This window comes from Podarcis melisellensis (assembly GCF_964234715.1).
Source record: "Podarcis melisellensis genome assembly, chromosome: 9".
NCBI lineage: Eukaryota > Metazoa > Chordata > Lepidosauria > Squamata > Lacertidae > Podarcis > Podarcis melisellensis.
The window spans coordinates 38336046-38354502 of NC_138541.1; the positions used below are offsets into that span (position 1 = coordinate 38336046).

General features: G+C 39.7%; 1 protein-coding gene across 1 annotated transcript in view; it reads right to left on the bottom strand.

Annotated features, from left to right (window-relative positions):
- Positions 1–18457, bottom strand: part of LRBA (LPS responsive beige-like anchor protein) — a 363867-nt gene that overhangs the window by 162612 nt on the left and 182798 nt on the right. The window contains 1 exon segment of the mRNA XM_081926283.1: positions 13353–13477. Coding sequence (XP_081782409.1) covers positions 13353–13477 — 125 coding nt within the window.

Genomic DNA, 18457 nt, shown 5'->3' on the forward strand with positions numbered 1-18457 from the left:
CTCTCTGGCTGGGAAGCCCCGGGCAAAACGCAGCCCGACACCCAAGGCGGCCCCGAGCCACAAACAACCCGCTGCCACCAGCCGTGGAGGGGCTGCTCCGAAGGGAAAGCGAGTAGCGTCCTTCGCGCACTGGCCCGAGGGAAGCCCCTTCGGACGCGCGGGGGCTACAGCATACCCGCGACACAGGGGCGATCCTGTGCCTTATTTACCCGTGAGTAACCCCCACTGCACACAGGTCTGCCTTCGGAATCAGTACGAGAGGACGGCACCGTTAAGGGGAAATCGCATAGGGCAGCTTTTGGGGGGGGGGCGTGCACGGTTGGCGAAGCTTCCTTTAAGGAATCTTGGAAAGTTCTTTTCTGCGCAATAAAACTTGGAAACAGGGGTGCCAACTTGCATGAAAAATGGGGAAGGAGTAGCCCTTACAAGACGCGGCGCATGCACAACATTTCAACAGACCATCAACCTTTTTTTGAGGGGAGGCCCCCTCAAATGTTTTATTGGGGGGGGGGGCGAATGGACCTCGGCCCCTGGGCATTTGCTCCTATGCTTGGAAAGGTAGGAGAGCTACGTGGCTCAAGGCTGGGGAACCAGATTAAGTCTCCCAGCTCTACTCCGAGGGAAGCTGATGGTGTTAGGACGTCGTCCTAGGACCTTCACTCGCTCGCTTTGCGCTTAGACAGCGAGCAGGATCCAGCAAATCTACACTACGCCACCTTTTTTTAGCCTCTCCTCTTTGAAGCTTCGAAAAGGTGCACCTGCATCACGGCGAGAGGCAGCAAGGCAATCTCTCAGCAGGGCGCCACTGTTTGCCCTGAATGTTTCTCTTTTGGGGGGGGGAGTGAAGGGCAAGCGGGAGAAAAGACCCACATCATGGTAGAACTGAACCAGCCTTTCCAAATTCCAAATAACTCTACGCCAAAGCTGAACAGACTTTTTTCTTCTTTTGTCTAGCGCGCATTTTCTACGGAAACTTCGTCCGATAAAAGCTACTTCGAGCAACAACCTCGGCCGTACCTTTTGTGTCTCTGTGTTACACAGAGTCAGGCCAACTTTTTCAAACAAGGAAGGGGGATTTATAGTTCTTCCCCTCCCCCTTTTTTAACCAGAACATGTCTGCACAATAACAACAAAAATCAGAGTAGCTGTTTTTATCTCACTTTATATATATATATAAAGGGCTCAAAGTCTTAAGGCAGAAGGAACCGTCGATAATTTTACGAAATCAGCTCCGGGCTGCAAAAGCTGAGTTCTTTTATTTATTTTATTTTTAACAGGCGCCGGGGGGGTGGGCTCCAGTGGTCCCTCTCCAATATGCGCTACCGGTTTGTATTTTTTCCAAAAAGAAAAAAAAAGATCGTAAACAATCCTGTGCAGAACGATAAATGCCAGACTGCCACATGATTTGAAAAGCTCAGACGGCGACATGGAGAGAGCCAGAGCCCCTCTGCCTGTTTACTCAGCACCGCTGAATTCATTGACACTTGCGGGCGAGGCAGCGCGCGCAGGAGGACTCCAGCCTTTTAGAGAGAGCGCAAGTGAATGATATGTATAGAGAGGCTACCAGGCGCTTCAGCATCGACGGGGACTTTCCCTCGCACCAATAAAGGGGACGAGTCCTCTAGACGCACACGCACTCCCTGGAGTACAGACGAATAGATTTGGCTATGCGCGCTCTGGCAGGAGGGGAGGAGGAGGGTAGCTTTTCAACACACACACACACACACACACACACACACACACACACACCGCATCCCCTTCTCTATAGCGGGAGCGCCAACGCCAGCCCTCCAGCACAGGAAGTCACTCTAGACTTACACAGAAGCTTGCACCTTCAAAGGATGCGGGAGGTGAACGGAAAGGTTATCAGCGTTAAGAGATCTGTGAATTTTTAAACACTACAGGGGCTCAAGCTAGTGGAGAGTGCTTGGGTTACCAAGGCTGCAATCCTATGGACGCTTAATTAATTGGAAGTCAACCATCTTCAATCCAGTGCCATTTACGTCGGACTAAGCGTACAAGGCTGCAACTGATTGCACTTACCAGGAAAGAAAGCCCAACTGAACCAGGGTCTTATTTCTGTGCAAACCCTTGACAGACTGGGCTGAATTTACAGCAAGCTTGTACTCTCTCATCCCAACAACACCGAATCCAGCATAATCTCAGACTCTCCAACCAAAACCAGAATATTTTTAATGTAACATATTCTAATCAAAGGTACATGGCAGGAACACAACTATGACTATCAATACCAACTCTTTTAAAATGCATAAACCCACTGTGTGTTTATCAATTTGGGCTAAATGCATCTTGAGTTTCAAGAGAACGCCACACACACTCCTGTTCTGTTCCAAACTATGCTGTCTTTCTATGTTTAAATGCATTTTCTTCTTATTTTAAACTGACAAGAAGAAACAGATAGGAGGCAGCAATTCACTACTTATCTCACTATTACTCTCCATGTTGCAGCTGGAGAACATAGAAAATGTATTCAGATTTCTATTACTCAAAAGAGCTGCAAACTTGTGCATAATTTTGGGTAGCCTTAAAAGCAACATATTGGACTATGTCTCCTTTTGGAATCATGCCAAACACATCCCGGCTAGCCAGTTTCAACACGTTGCTCATTACTTTTTGATTATTGCCATACATGGCTTGAGGTTCCAGGGGCTTATTTTTAAAAAACCTTTAATCTGCAAACATTTACAGAGGAAAGCAATCCCTAGTGGCCATACATAAAGCTTAATTGTCTCTGTAAACATGTGAACATAAATTTCAAGTAAAACTTTACATTAGCACAATAGGCAAACCAACCATTTGGGTACCTAAGAATTCCGTTTTTAAAAGACAGAAGTTTAATCTACAATAAAAGGCCATTTTTCATCTCACACATTTTCCTACAAACAAACAGCTTTTAAAATTTATTCGTAAATGTTTGTTTACAGTACTGGTCAAAGGGGAAGGGAATTTTACACACACACACTTTCTTTTTCTTCGTTCAAATGTACCAGAAGATATAACCAAACAAAACTCTGGTTCTGGAATTATTCAATGAGAGTTGAAAAACCTCTTGTCATGGAAAATATGCAGCTGATATTTAGAAAGGTTTTCCTGTAATTAACTCCCCCTTGAGGATTTTAAGTTAGCAGCAGTAAAATTACCTACAGTATTCTAATACGCAACATATGCACTAACATTCAATTCTCAGTGGTCTAATAGCTTTCCGAAGAAGAATTTTATTTTTAATTAAAATAAGATGACTACTACAATAAGCTAAAATAAAACAAAACAGATAATGAACATGTTTATAAATTCTGACAACATGTGTCTGTAGCTTGGTACACAATGCACTTTTAAAATCAGCACTTACATGCAGATGTTTGAGAGTTTCACTTTATTCTGTACTTTGGTGATCTTTCTGTCTTAATTACACTAATGTTCTCATTTAAAATTACTGGTATCTATTTCATTTATTTAAAATTCAGTTTGAAAGTCAAAATGGGTCAATTACAGGAATGTTTCTGGTAAAATTTCTACAGGTGTTAATAATTTTCTCTAGCTTTCTTTTGCCAGAATTTCCCAATAATATAACAGAGGATACTCCTATATAGTCAATTTACTAGGATACTATTATGGGATGTAAAATACACTGGAAACGCATATGCAAGGGTTCACAATTTCCCCACGTCTATAGGCTTGCTGTGGGTAAGTAACTCTAGCAGATTGTGTAAGTATTTTGGAATTCACACTGTTACTGCTCAAGTTCTCATTTATAGCTGGGTGAAGCAAAAGTCTCAACTCATGGCAAGAGCTAACAGGCATCTCATCTGGCATGTTGCATATTTTGCTATGTACTCTTTCTTTGAACACCAAGGACCAATCATACCACCATAAGCATTCTTTTAAAGAACTATTGTTCATTTCAAACATGGTTCATGTACATGGAGCTGTTCTTCAAACTAACCTAAGATGTAAAAGAAAACAACCCTGCGGAGTGCATAAAATTTAGTTCTGGTTCTAGATATGGGTTAAAAATGTATGCCATACAAATGGATGGCACACGCCACAAAATGAGCAACAGGCCCCCCAGTATAATAAATATTATATATATGCAAGTAGTATGCGTGTCTAAACACAACTATATACAGTGGTACCTCGGGTTAAGAACTTAATTTGTTCTGGAGGTCTGTTCTTAACCTGAAACTGTTCTTAACCTGAAGCACCACTTTAGATAATGGGGCCTCCTGCTGCCGCTGCACCGCTGCTGGACGATTTCTGTTCTCATTCTGAAGCAAAGTTATTAACCCAAGGTAATATTTCTGGGTTAGCAGAGTCTGTAACCTGAAGCATATGTAACCTGAAATGTATGTAACCCAAGGTACCACTGTAATTATTTGCCCAGATGTATTTTATTGTTGCACCCACACTCTGTTCATAGATGCATTGTTAAAAATACATGCATGATTCTCACTCTCATGAAGAGATGCTGAAGTATGGGAGCAAGGCAACCTTTCTAGCCAAGCAAAGTATAAAAAGCATTATTTAACAAAACAGCTTCTATGTAATTTGGAATAGAAATCTCCCAAAATAAAGTTTTACAAGACATTGGATTAGATCCTATAGTTTGGTCAATGCAGTGGATTTCATGTACATGAAACAGGAATTTGCTGACTCCATCTGCAGCCCCCAAACTTGCTTGCGGCAGCCGAAGAACCTGTTTATAATGGTATGGGATATGATGTGGAGGAGATACAGAGGGACAGGGCTGTTCCAAGCCATGCCCATCGTCCACAGTGAGTGAAGCAGATACTTGGGATCCAAGCCATAATTTTTGCCATTTGAGATAGCAACAAGCCAAGTCCCTAGTTAGTTCTCTGTGGGGATAAGGGGGGCAGGTTATAGTTCTGCAGACTTGAATATGCAAGCCTTAGTATGATCAAGACCTCAGACTACAGTGACATGCATAGGGACATGCTACATATATAGCATGGTACCCAGCACCCTACTACACAACAATATTGTTTGCCAACAACCTGTCTGGTGATCTGACAGGCTGAAAGTTTTGCTGGAGTATCATATAGTAGATTGTCATATGCAATAGTTGATAGATATCTGGGGAAACAATAGACCTGAAGCAATTGTACCAATGTATTTCCAAGGTAGAATTCTTCAGAACTTAGCCCAAGACAGTCGAGTGAGAACTGAGTAATTTATAGGTCAAATCACCCTCTGAATGACAGTGCTTTCACCTGCTGACATAATTGTGGAAATTAATTCTGGCATTTAAGATAGAAAAGTAGTGACAGATGAGCACATGACTGACATCTGGTGCTTGTATGGGAAGTAGAGTTGAAATGACAGGATGGAGTCCTGTATACTGAGGTACTGAACAAAGCTTGTTCCAGAACCAGGCTGTGATGAAAGCTTAAATTTCTCACAGTTAACAAAACATTTGTGATTATAAGAGAGGGGTTTCCCCCCCTTTTACTTTATACCAGGGAGCGAGCAACTTGAAGGCCACATTAGGTCCAGTATAGGATATGATCCTCAAACCACATCCACCTGCCCGACACCTGGTGCCATAAATGACATTTGGTGTGGGGCTGGTGGACATGCAGGTGCATTCTTGGCAAGCAAGGCTTGCTATTGGTGCCCATCATCTGATCAGCAGTGGCAGTGGCATCTGATCAGCCCTGGCTACAGACTTCTCAAAAAGCAACTCTGCTGTGTAGCTGATACCTGCCCCAAATGGGCTTGCTATAAGACCCAACCAGCTGATCAGAGTTTACAGCAAGCACTGCTAGGATGATATTCCTTTTTATCGCTGACTTGAAATACAGGCAACCTCCATTTTAGGTGTGAAGCAATACGTGTGCCATTTCACACACACGCACAGTGCCGAACCAAAAAATATCAGAATACCAGTAACATAATAAAAGACGTCATTAAAGGGTGGGGCAGGGCAGAGGTAGAATGGGGTGTTTCTATTGCACATTATTTCATGAAAGCATGCAATGTCCTGGAACAGAACCCCTGTACAAATCAGGAGTTGCCTGTAAATTCAATTTTTCCTCTTGATTTTTTTTTACAAAAGAATTGGTCTTAGTTATTGTATTATATGTTTTGTTTAAATAGTTTTCTAGAGCATTTGAAAATTATATAAATACTGAAAAGTATAAATACTGAAAAATAAATAAATAAGACGTGCTTATTTTCATTAAGCTTCTTCCTGCTGTTCCTTCAAACCTTCCGCAAAAACTGCTACATCAGCAAAATCCTTCCTCACCCGCCAACAGGTTCATCTTTTCTGCAACTCATTTTCTGTTCTGATTATTCCTTATCAATCTCTATTTTCTTTCTCCATCAGTCTTCATCATTTATATACCAATACCAATTTGAGTCTTCCGGCACTCATGTTTATTTAGCCCAAAGTACAACACACATGAGGTACCAGCAGACAGTGTTATAATCCTGACATTTGCAAAATACACAAACAAAAAAGGTAGGGGAAAATATATACGGGGGAGAACAAACAACCTTGCCCCATAACAATGGGGCATGGCCAAGTGAAAAAACAGTGACAAACAGGTGGAAGGGGAGAATAGAATATAATGGCTGGATTTGAAGATCAGAGACACCTAGTTTGATATGTAGAAAAAGTCATTGTTTGCAGGGGAACCAAAGCTGTTTTGAAATGTCCCCTAGGGATGGAAGAAAGAGTTGCTCATATAAAATCAGAAGTGAGGCTACTGAAATAGTCTACTCATTCCTGCTTCCAGACCCAATGAAGCACTTATTGCATAGCAAAGGGACACAATCCGTCGGCTTACTTGCAAAGGAGTTGCATTTTAAAACATTTTTAAATGTTTTCATCTGTGAACCAACTCTTATTTTTATCAGAACTCGCAAGCACAGGAAACATGTTGGAATATGTTGAAACAGTTTATTGTAGGGGCCCCACTTGTCTAATACCAAGTTCAAGCCTTTGAACAAGCATTTTTATAGAGCCAAAATGTCACCCAAGCAAAAGATGAAGGTATCGGCAGATGCAGAGTAACCCTGAAGTTTGCAGAAGTAAATATTTTTAAAAAGGGAACAATCCTCCCAAATGAGGACTTAACATATTCATGCCCAAAGACTGAGTGTTGAAAAGGGTGAGAACAACCCTGAAAAGTAGGTAGAAGGGGAAATGGAATGGAAATGCTTTAGATAATGTAAAAGGGTTGGAGTTCTGCTTCAAAGGCTCACAGGGTTTTCTGAGTTTCTCCCCCAATATAATCAGGATTCTTGTCATGGACTGGCTGGATGCAGAGGACTGGTGGGAGGCACCAGCTGGAGAACCCTTAAGGAAGGAGGACTCAGAGCCAGGGGACTGGAGGTGGAATGATGATGAGTAGAGGGAGAAGAGGGAGCAAACTGGGAGGAGGAGGAGGGTGTCAGAAGCAAATGAGGTAACGGAGTTTAGTGGAAGAGGCTGTGATAAAAGCAGAGGTTGGAGTGGATGGGACCCAAGAGGCAGAGATGAGGCAGGCTGCTGCAGAAGCCAGGAAGTCTCCCTCTCCTGCAACCAGTTCCCCTTCCTGCTGGTCTCCCAGAACCAGAAGAGGTATGAAGAGGGTGGAGCAAAAGCAAACAAAGGTGTCAGAGTCTCAGATTGCATGGGAAGGACCTGGGGAAGGAGGAGACTTAGGGAGCTGTGGGAAGGCATGGACCTTCAGTCCTTGCAACTGCCTCAGTGAAGAAATATCTACTGGGAAGAACTGCTGTACTCACTAGGCCTGAGCTGTTTTGTTTCTTTGAATAAAGAATTAACTTCACTGAAGCTGGGTGAGTTATTGCTGACCTGCTCCTGTCACCCACTCCTGACAATTCTGTGTCCACTGCTCAATCCTTATTGAGCTGTCATTGGGGTTTCCCCAGCTCCAAAACATTTTTTGTCTTTCTGCACATCTTTTGAGCCTGCTGATGCCTCCCTCTTGTGCGCAAGGTGGGTCCATTTTGGCTACATAAGTTGCAGCATTCAGAGAATTGAGTTGAGCTTGTTATTAGTAAATACACTTGGGGCCTACAATAAAGTATTGTAGTCTTGAGTTCTTCTGTTTATGAATCTACCTATGTCACTGTTATATCAGGTCAGCTCCACCTACCTGTTAAACTCGACCTGAGATGGATGGAGGAAATATTAATTGGTCTGCCGATCTGATATGGTTCCCCACCCCTGAGGTAAGTATGTATGGAACAAGATGAAACTGTTTAGAACCCATGAGGAACAAGGCTCCGGTTCAGCTCCTGTATAACACTAACCATTAGCTTTTGTCTCAATACACACATGAACACATGTATCAGAAGGGAAATGAGATAGTCACAAGGCTATTTTTATATTTCATGCAACAAGACTTATATCTTCCTGAAAACAAACAGGAACCCCTAAAGGGAAGGGAGTGGCCAATACAATTTACTGCAGTTTTGTTGTCAAGTTTCACCGAGTAGCTCAATTTTAACAAATCTTGCAATTTCACTGGGGTTGTTTTTTTTTTTTTTGAATATTACAGAAAATCCTATTCTTCCACCTGAACTGTACACCTTTTTATCAAGAACTAATCTGTTAAGAGTTTTCAAAAGGGATAAGGTTGTGGAATGTTACAGACAATTCTCTCTTTTTTTTCAGTGAATGGTGCAGATTTCTACAAGGCACACCAAGTTTAAAACAGATTCTTCCAAAGACTAGTTTCACTGAGTTACAAAATGCAAAAATAAAGTTTGAGCAGTCGCTTTTCCAGATCGACATTTACAAATAACCATTTTGGATGTCCTCCCCCATCCTGGCAACCTGGCCTTTGAAAAATATCCTACAGTCCTTTTTCCCAAGCAATTTAATGTGTGCTTGGGAAGGGCAATTAAATTGTCAGAATTTTTTAAAAAAATGTTTTAAACTAGAAGGTAGCCTGGAGTATAGTCATGGGGTTGATATTGATTGTCTGAACAGAGAACATTAGTCTTCAGGTATTTACTCTGCCACCTCTGCACCAGAGGCTCTCCTTCAAATCAAATCAATCCCTTGAAGAGATGGCTACTGAAATACATAAATGAGGCTGCAACAGAGCTGATTTTTGCTCTCTAGGCATTACTATGTCTTGGTTTCTGATTGTTTTTGAATCTTTTCCACTTCTTCCAATTGTAAACTTTAACAGACTGCATCCTCTTGGGTAGGAGCTATGGGAACAGCCCTTTTCCCATTTGAAATCCATTGTAAAACCCACTATTTAAATGGAAACAGGATTACAATTACATCTTATTTTGTTTCAATATTTAATCTGTATAGTGTGAATTCTGCCACAATGCAGAACACCAGTTTTAGTATGAACTATGCTAATTGTGAGATATTAATAATAGACTTGTTTATTTTTATTCTGGATTTATAAGTAAAGCAGTTTACAAGGTAAACTAAAGTAAGCAGAATTTGTAAGTAAAAGGAATCATTCGACAGTGTAACAAAAGAAAACATTCCCCACTGGAAAGACTATCAGCCTGATCCACATCCCAAATACTTGGAATTAAACCAAAGCTGTTCCCCCTTGAACAAAATGGGTATGAATCCAGTTGCTTTGAGATAAATGGATTTTGGAACGGAGTGTATATAATTGAAATAGAATGCTCTGTAATTAATTATTAAAAAGAAACCACAGGACAGAAGAACAGAAGTCCACCAGGAATGTTGGTGACATCCTAAATGCAGGAACATAGATTCAAAAGGAAGGTCACCAGAATTGTAGTTCAGATCATATCTCTATAAGATGTCATACTCATTTATTATCAAAGTGCCATTTTAATTGCAATTCTACATTACCATATACTCCACTGTGGTCCCTCTTGTAAAGGTCCTCCATGCACTAAGTTCCAACATCAGAGGCAGTGTAGAAAAGCATCCTCAGTTAACTGTTTCACTTTCATGAAACTCCCTAACTCCCTTCCTAAAGGCCAGGCATATCCAAAGTCCCTTTCGGGGGCCTAATCTGGCCCGCCGGTCAATTAAATTCAGTCGCAGTATATGTCCTGGGGTAAAATCCTAAAAAAAAGCTAAAAAGCTCAACAACTTTGGTCAACAACACATGTTGTTCAGATCATCAAATCTGGCCCTCTTTGAAAAATGTTTGGGCATGCCTGCTATAGACGTCTGCTGAGACACTAGCCTGAATGCACTTTGCAAGGTGCATAACTTCCATTTCAAATGGTCAATTCCTTCCACTTTTTTTTTGCTACACAAACTATATTCAAGTATGTCTTGCTACAATGGAGAACCCTGCTCCACAATCACAGAAATATCTCTAACACATATCCACATACAGCTAGTTCACATGATACTTTTCTCCATGTAGATGGAGGGACTGTATGAAAAAAGAATTTTGTGAACCTGCTCTGAGACGTTTTCATTTTGCACAAGTTTATGGTGCCTGGGTTAAAATTCTGTGTGCGCTGGGAATCTCTATTTAGTAAAGTCACAATGTTTGATTGGTTAATTCACAGTTTTTAAAACTTTCATGCAACTCTAAGAATCAGAAAGAATTTTTTAAAATTAAAAACCCATTATTTTGAATGCAAATTCTTATAAATACTGCAGATCAGCAACTATATTAAAGAAGACATGTTCCAATGCTAGCTATGAGATACTCATGTATCATCAAAACAAAGTATCCTTCACGCTTCAGTAACTAATTGGCAACTAACTAATGACTGCCCAGTTGTACAACAGAAATCCACTAGTACAATGGAATTTCTAGTTTCTCTCCTCTGCCCTCCAGAACCCACATGCCCCTCTAAATTTGCTCCACAGTTCCCCTAACCCTACAGAACAGATTTGGGAGTAGGGGAAGGAGAAGTCCCAGTGCACAAGCCAGATTAGAACCCACCCAATGTTTTATTCATAGGCAAATGTAATCAATAATCCAATAAATATTATCAACTATAACTCATAATGAAACAACTAAGCTTTCTTTAACTATGGGGCAACCTTATTATTTAGACTTTCAAGCCACCATTTACAGTTCCTTGTGTTTGTGGTTCTTTTGAATCTCAAAAGAATTGACATCTACTGTTATAAAGGAAATTAGGGTTTCCTACTAAGTGCACACAAGGAAACAGGTGGCGCTGTGGGTTAGACCACAGAGCCTAGGGCTTGCCGTTCAGAAGGTCAGCGGTTCGCATCCTTGCAACAGGGTGAGCTCCCGTTGCTCGGTCCCTGCTCCTGTCAACCTAGCAGTTTGAAAGCACGTCAAAGTGCAAGTAGATAAATAGGAACTGCTCCAGCGGGAATGTAAACAGCATTTCCGTGTGCTGCTCTGGTTCGCCAGAAGCGGCTTAGTCATGCTGGCCACATGACCCAGAAGCTGTATGCCAGTTCCCTCGGCCAATAAAGCGACATGAGCGCCGCAGCCCCAGAGTCGGCCACAACTGGACCTAATGGTCAGGGGTCCCTTTACCTTTACCTTACTAAGTGCACACAAGCCTTGAACTCAGTTAAACAGTTTGTTAGATCTCAGCTGCTTCGTTTTATTTTATTGTATTTTTTAAAATATTTGCTTTTTGCTACTTACACTGAGCCCCAAGAATTAGACAGGTCCAAATAAAGAAATAGTTGCCTTAATAGTGTTCTTTACTTTCTCTGATTCAAAAAGCTATGTTTAATCTTGATGATGGCAAATGAGATCAGAAGACCTATCACAGGGCTGGTACTTATTATACTCACTCAACTCCCTTTGAAGCAATTCACTTATTGGACTGTATTATAACTGGTGCATATGGTTGGCCATTTTCTACAATAACTACAGTGAGAAATGACAGATTGTACAGTACATTATTTTTGTCACCTGTACCATTCTACAGAACTTAGTACATTCCCAATGTATGCAATGTAAGAGTGATTGTCACATGTGACTATGACAAACAGTAGTGAAATTTTAGTTTTTAAGACTGTCTGAAAAACAATTTCTGCATTCTTCAGAACTATTATTCAGTTGGATTATTATTACTATAATATTGCACACTGCATTGCTTTTAACAATAAGGAGACAAATGAATATTAAAAAATGACTAAAATATTAATTGTTCTTTAATATGAATGGTTAAAGTATTTCATAAAGTGTGCAACTGAGCCACATTAGAAAAGTTGAAATTAAATGTTGGCAGTTAATTATTGCAAATATGAGAAGGCGTATCAGCTTTACTAAAGTATCAAGCTTTACTAAAGCTAAGTATATAGAAACAAAGACAATTTGCACTCTTGAAGGCTTTAGTGTACAGTAGAACAAAATATACAAGCAGTTTCAAAGCAGAAGAAGCCTAATTAATTCAACATCTCATTTCTCCCTTTCTTCTTTAGCAGAAGATAAGAGGATCTAAGACCATTGTGATTAGATCACATTATTGACTCTTCCCTATTTGGTCATTTATTTCAAAGGACTTACGTCATATTTGGCATTATAGTTACTGACATATTTGAAGACATTAGTGCAAGAGGTTAAGATGCTTGGGCCCAGAACAAACTTTCCAAATTATGTTGCCTTCCTAGACACCCATACAGCACTAACATAATTTCAAATAGAAATTACCATTAAAATAATATAAATAGAAAATGTGAGTTAAATTGGAAAATGGGAAAGAACTATTCAATGAGAGTTTGGTAACTTGCCCCCTGCGCCAATATTCACTTCCAAAGTATTTGTAATAAGAAAGATTAAATCTCAGTTTTAAACTAATTTTCAATATTTGATTTGGCTCATTTTTATAGGAAAGCATAACACATGGTAATACTGAGTTTTAAAATAATTACAGATAAATAACTACCTTTAAACATAGTATATATTCTTCTAATGTATTTCTGATTTGGAGAATACATGTTCTCTGGTTTGCATTACTTCAATTAAGACAAAATGAGCTAACATGTAGGCGAATTAAACAGGGTTCCTGAAAATATAGTAAGCTCTGTACACAGTCTTCATATTCTGCTGACATTAATTAAAATAATCAGTGGGGATTTTTTCAAAGGGAAAATATGCCTTGCTCATACTGCTACAGTTCATGTAAGGCAATTTGTCACAAAACCATACGAAGGGAATAAAGGAATCTTCTACCTTTGTCTCAAATCACTGCTAAGTTCAGCCTCCTATGCAAAGGATTCGTACAGGGAGATGCCATTAAGATATAATTAGGTCTTGAAATGCACAGGTCAGGGAAAGAAACTTAAGGGACCTCTGAATGTGAGAGTTTTTCACCTCCTCTCAGATGACTGGAGCTTGAAGCTCCATTGCCATGCACTGTACCTGCTGCTATTGTCAAGAAGCAGATTTTACACTGACCATGGTCTATGGCTGTTTTTAACGTCGCTTCAGGATGTGTCGATCCAAGGGGGTTACGCACAAATCGTCGCCGGCGCCGCAAGTCATCTTCCCAGTAGTCAAGGCGCCAGAACTCACGAGGACGACTACAATGAAACAGAGGAACCACATATGTTAGCAATTATCAAACAGCATGGTAGCACTGAATTTCTGCATAAAGCTTTCCTTGTTTGCTCTTTTTCTTTTTCAAAAAAGCACCCTAAGCCCTTTTCTGCAATCTTAAAACTTAGGTATGTCCTTGAAAATAACAATATCACCTTCCAGTCTGAGGAACTCCTTTCCCTCCCCCCCCCCCTTGGAAGGTGAAATGAGCACTAAATACATCATTTTGAAATGAATTGCTGACAGTGTGATCAGTTTCCCCACACTCTAGTGGCATGTGCTCCGATTTCAGCCTCATTTCAGCCTCAGCAGGGCACCTTTCTCAGTGACTGCATTTATAAACCAGAATAGGGAACAGGCTATTATAAATATGGTATAGCATTACCTATATTAATCAAAGTCTGTCCCCCTTCATTTTTCTTCCTAATTTGTGCCTTTTTGCACAAGGTCAGTAAATCATACCACAAATTCTTGGTCAAGAAAGTGTTAACTTTAATGAATACTTCTGTTACATGATTATGCATGTGATAATAAAATATTACTCTGTTTAGATGTGCAGGAATTTAATTAAAATAATCTCTTAAAATATTCATTACTTTTAGCCCCTGAGGCTTAGAACAACACAAGAAAATACATTTCGTTTCCATTTCCTGTTTTTAAATAAACCATTCCAGGAGAGTAAAACAGCAATCTATTTTCAAACAAATCTGATTGGATTTCTGTTTTATGTAGCTGCATGTTTCCATTTAATTAAGAACTGCATGTTATGGTCACAATATCGAAGGTATACTTTTTAAAATTTACATTTAGAAAAAGGTTCTATCACACTTGTTATTTTCCACACTGTATTATTCAAATATGCATAGATCGTTTTAATATGGCTATATATAAATGCCAGTTCCTATCTTGTTATGTGATCATGAGCGAGTGTGCTGTAAAACTGTATATTAACCATTAAAAACTGCAAAAACAGCAAATTCAGGTGCATGTTCATACCTATATATGCAAATGCACTGTATTATATGTAAAGTAATAAAGCCTACAGGAATAACACTAGAGATCTACAGCCAACATCTGCATGCTCCAATTACAAAATTAGAATTTTATTTATAAAAGAATGGCTCCTTCAAGAATGGCTCCTCCAAGAATGGCAAACCAACACTACAAACTATAATTTCATTTCTTTTCATGAGCTAATAATCATTGTATATCTGACAACTCTGACAAATTAATAGGTCTAATTAATTTATAGATTACAAATGATTGGACACACAATATCTGTATTCCTCTTCTTTAATTATTTAGACTCCAGAAAGAGAAAATATTTTTTGTTAGAGTGAATCTAGCTATCTAAAAGAAGAGCTACAAGCCTACTACACAGTTAGAGCCATTAATTCTTTTTAAAGTCCACATTCGATAATAACGCATTGTACAAAAAATAATACATGCAAAATGTGAATTTTCATTAATAAATTCAATTCAGGTCTTATTTGAATCCATCTTAACTGAATGCTCTGCATTGCATTTTTTCTATTTTTAAACATACACAGAATTGAGGAGCTTATTTATAAAAGCATAGTTATATGCATAAGAAAAAGCTACATTTGCTCAAAGCGTGATTAATAACTTAAAATTCTCCATTAGCGATTACAAAAAAAGGCAGAACGCAGCTGGCTATGTGTATGCATTTGATAGTCATGGAGCATGGATAGCCACTTCATCATTCTGCCTTCCTTCATTTATCTGTTAAAATTACTATCAAATATCAAGTAGGATAGAGTCGTGAATCACAAACTGCTCCTCATTTTCAGGGGAATGATACAATGAGAGTCTATTCATCAGTATGGCAATCGGCACAAGTAATTAGTTCCTTAGACTGAGATCTCTTGCAAACCTTATTGTATCCAGTGCCACAAACATATGACAATGAAAAGCTAATGGAGGCTTCTAAAATTTGTTAACTGCTTTGGCCATCAATCCTTCCAGTTCTCTGCACTGCAGTATTATGCAAAGATTGTAAATTATTCATGCCATCCATTCATCTTTCTGCACTTTTGATTAAATTAAACAATGCTGTTTTTTCTGGCTGTAATTGCAACATGTGAAGCAGCTATGTCAAAAGTAAGTAAAAGTAGATGCAACCATGCAGCGAGACATGAACATTTCTGGAAAATTCACCATCTTCAGTCCCCCATCCTGCCTCACTAGATGATAGCTCACGTTTGCCTTAATTAGTTAATGTATAATGACACCGACACACAGGATGTGTTTTAGGACATCTGCATTAGGAAGAAAACCTGTCCCTGGACACAGAATCATTTCTAGAATAGTATAACATTAAAAATAAACACTTTCACTGGATAAAATTTATTAAATGTTGAACCATGAAAGGGAATATCATGAATTCAGTAGCAGGTCAAGTGTTCTTATGAAAATAAGCAAATCAGTTTCAACAGAAGCTGGACAGTATTTCATGAAACAGCCTCCATACCCTTTTACTGCATTTGCCACCACAGGAAGACACCCAACCTCAATTCTATTTGGACAATTACCGTATTTTTCGCTCTATAGGACGCACCTTGTTTTAGAGGGGGAGAACAAGAAATAAAATTCTCCCTCTCTCTGCTCAGCGCTACTTCAGCGAGGCAACAGGAGAAACGGAGCCCCTTCCATTTCTCCTCCCGCTTGGCTGAAGGAGCGTGCGCAGCTCTCCCTCTCTGATGAAGCCTCCGGCAAAAGGAACCTGAAGCCTCCGGAGTGCAGCGGGAACTCGCGCTACGCTCCGAAGGCTTCAGAAGGCTATCCCTGAAGCCTGGAGAGCGAGAGGGGTCGGTGCGCACTGACCCCTCTTGCTCTCCAGGCTTCAGCGAAAGCAATGCGAAGCCTCTGCAGCGCAGAGGGAGGCTTCGTGTTGTTATCGCTGAAGCCAAGGAGCCTGCATTCACTCCATAGGATACACACATATTTCCCCTTAATTTTTGGAGGGGGGAAAGTGTGTCCTATAGAACAAAAAATATGGTAAATGAGACAAAATTAAACCTGATGATTGTGCATAAAAATAAAAACAGATAAAATATATGAGTGCTTTCCTCTGTTGTGCTAGATCTGTGGTTATATGTTTTTCTAACAGAGGTATTAAGTTTTACAAAAAGGTTAGATTAGATATTCAGAATGAAAAAGATATTGTGAAGGACTGTGAATTACTGCCAACTTCTTCTAGAGTTTCTCAGTGTCATGTGCTTGCTATGAAATGATGGTCAGGCAACAGACAGCATCAGCACAACTCCACCTGTCTCTCATATCTATGCCTTCTATCTTTGCTTGCAGCTAAATGTTCAGGACCAACACATTGCTCGATAAAACAGAAAGTACAAACCAGCATGAGACACAAGAGCTTGCATTGGCAAGTAAATGGGACTCAGTCACTTCTAGGAAGAGAAAGGATTTTTAATCTGGAAGGAAAGTAGTGGACAGACACTTGCCAGAGATGGAAAGGGATTGGGTACTATCCATAACAGGTTGGGGAGCTAGGGAAATAAAAGAGGTGGTAGCAAGCGAACTGGTTCGTCACTTCTATGCTTAGCCAATATTTTATATTTATTTACGTATTCATACCCCAATACATTCAACTTTACCACTCTCATGGTGCTCATAAATAATTCAGAGCAATAGAAGAAGCACACCCCAACATTTCGGCGACAAATTAAAATATATTAAAACAGTATAAAAACACAACAGAAACAGAGTCAAAATGAAGTCAAGCAATATTTAGAAGGCCTTGGATTTTTTTTTTAAAGGCCCTTTTCTTACACCAAAACGACACAGGAGTTGGAACCAGATGCCTTGTTGGGTAGAGTATTCTAAAGATGGGGCACTACAATATATTTATTTCTGATTTGCACAGATTCAGGTTTCAGATTTAGGAATTATCAATAATTCTTCTCTTTCACAGGAAGACACACACTTCTTTTACAACAACAACAACACTTATACAGTGTGGGTGAACAAGGATATAAAAACAGTCTGCAAATGTATCAGTGACTACATGGTAGAGCATTGCAATATTAGCTTCTTGTGGAATTGGTTTTACTTATAAAAGTACAGGAAAGGGACAATGGCTACAGTTGTGTAGGGAGAAAAGGTATTTATGAGAATGGGCAACAAAAAAATGCAGACTAGTCATGAAGTGCATAGATTAGGCTGCTATTTACTTTGAATCATGCAAAACTTCTGAGAACAACCCAAAATTGTATGACCAAAGCTAGTATTTCACAGAAGTCAGTACAATCCAAAAACATATTGCTGCTGCAATGCCTAAGCTAGAACTGTTGCATAAGGTAAAACTCTATCTGTGTGAAGCGCAATTTTGCAAAACAGAAAACCAGACAGAAAGTACAGTGCAGTAGCCTTAATAAACCACATGTTGTAATGAAAACAGGAGACTAGTCTGGAGCTCATTTCACAAGATGCCTGTTCAAAAGAAAAACATCTCGTGTTTCCTGGGCTGGAGGTTAAATACATCATGCAGGTAAAATGTTTGCTTATGCCTGGTCATGAGTGTGAGTTTTGTGCTGCTGAAGAAAGTGTCTGACTGACAGCTCTAGAAGTTGAGACTATTAATTATGCTCGTAACAGATTCAGTTATGATTATCATCCAATAAACCTTCTCAAAATGTTACCTTAGGCATATCTGAAAGTATCAGAAGTGCCTAAGGGGATGACGAGATGCTAGAGTAGTAGAACATGTGTACTACTCTACAATGTTTTTACAATGTTTTTATATGTACTGTAAGCCACCCAGAGTGGCTAGGGAAACACAGATGGGTGGGGTGAAGAAGAAGAAGAAGAAGAAGAAGAAGAAGAAGAAGAAGAAGAAGAAGAAGAAGAAGAAGAAGAAGAAGAAGAAGAGTTTGTGCCAACTGACTGCAAAACATAATCCTTTCAAAGTTCAAATGGAGAAAATG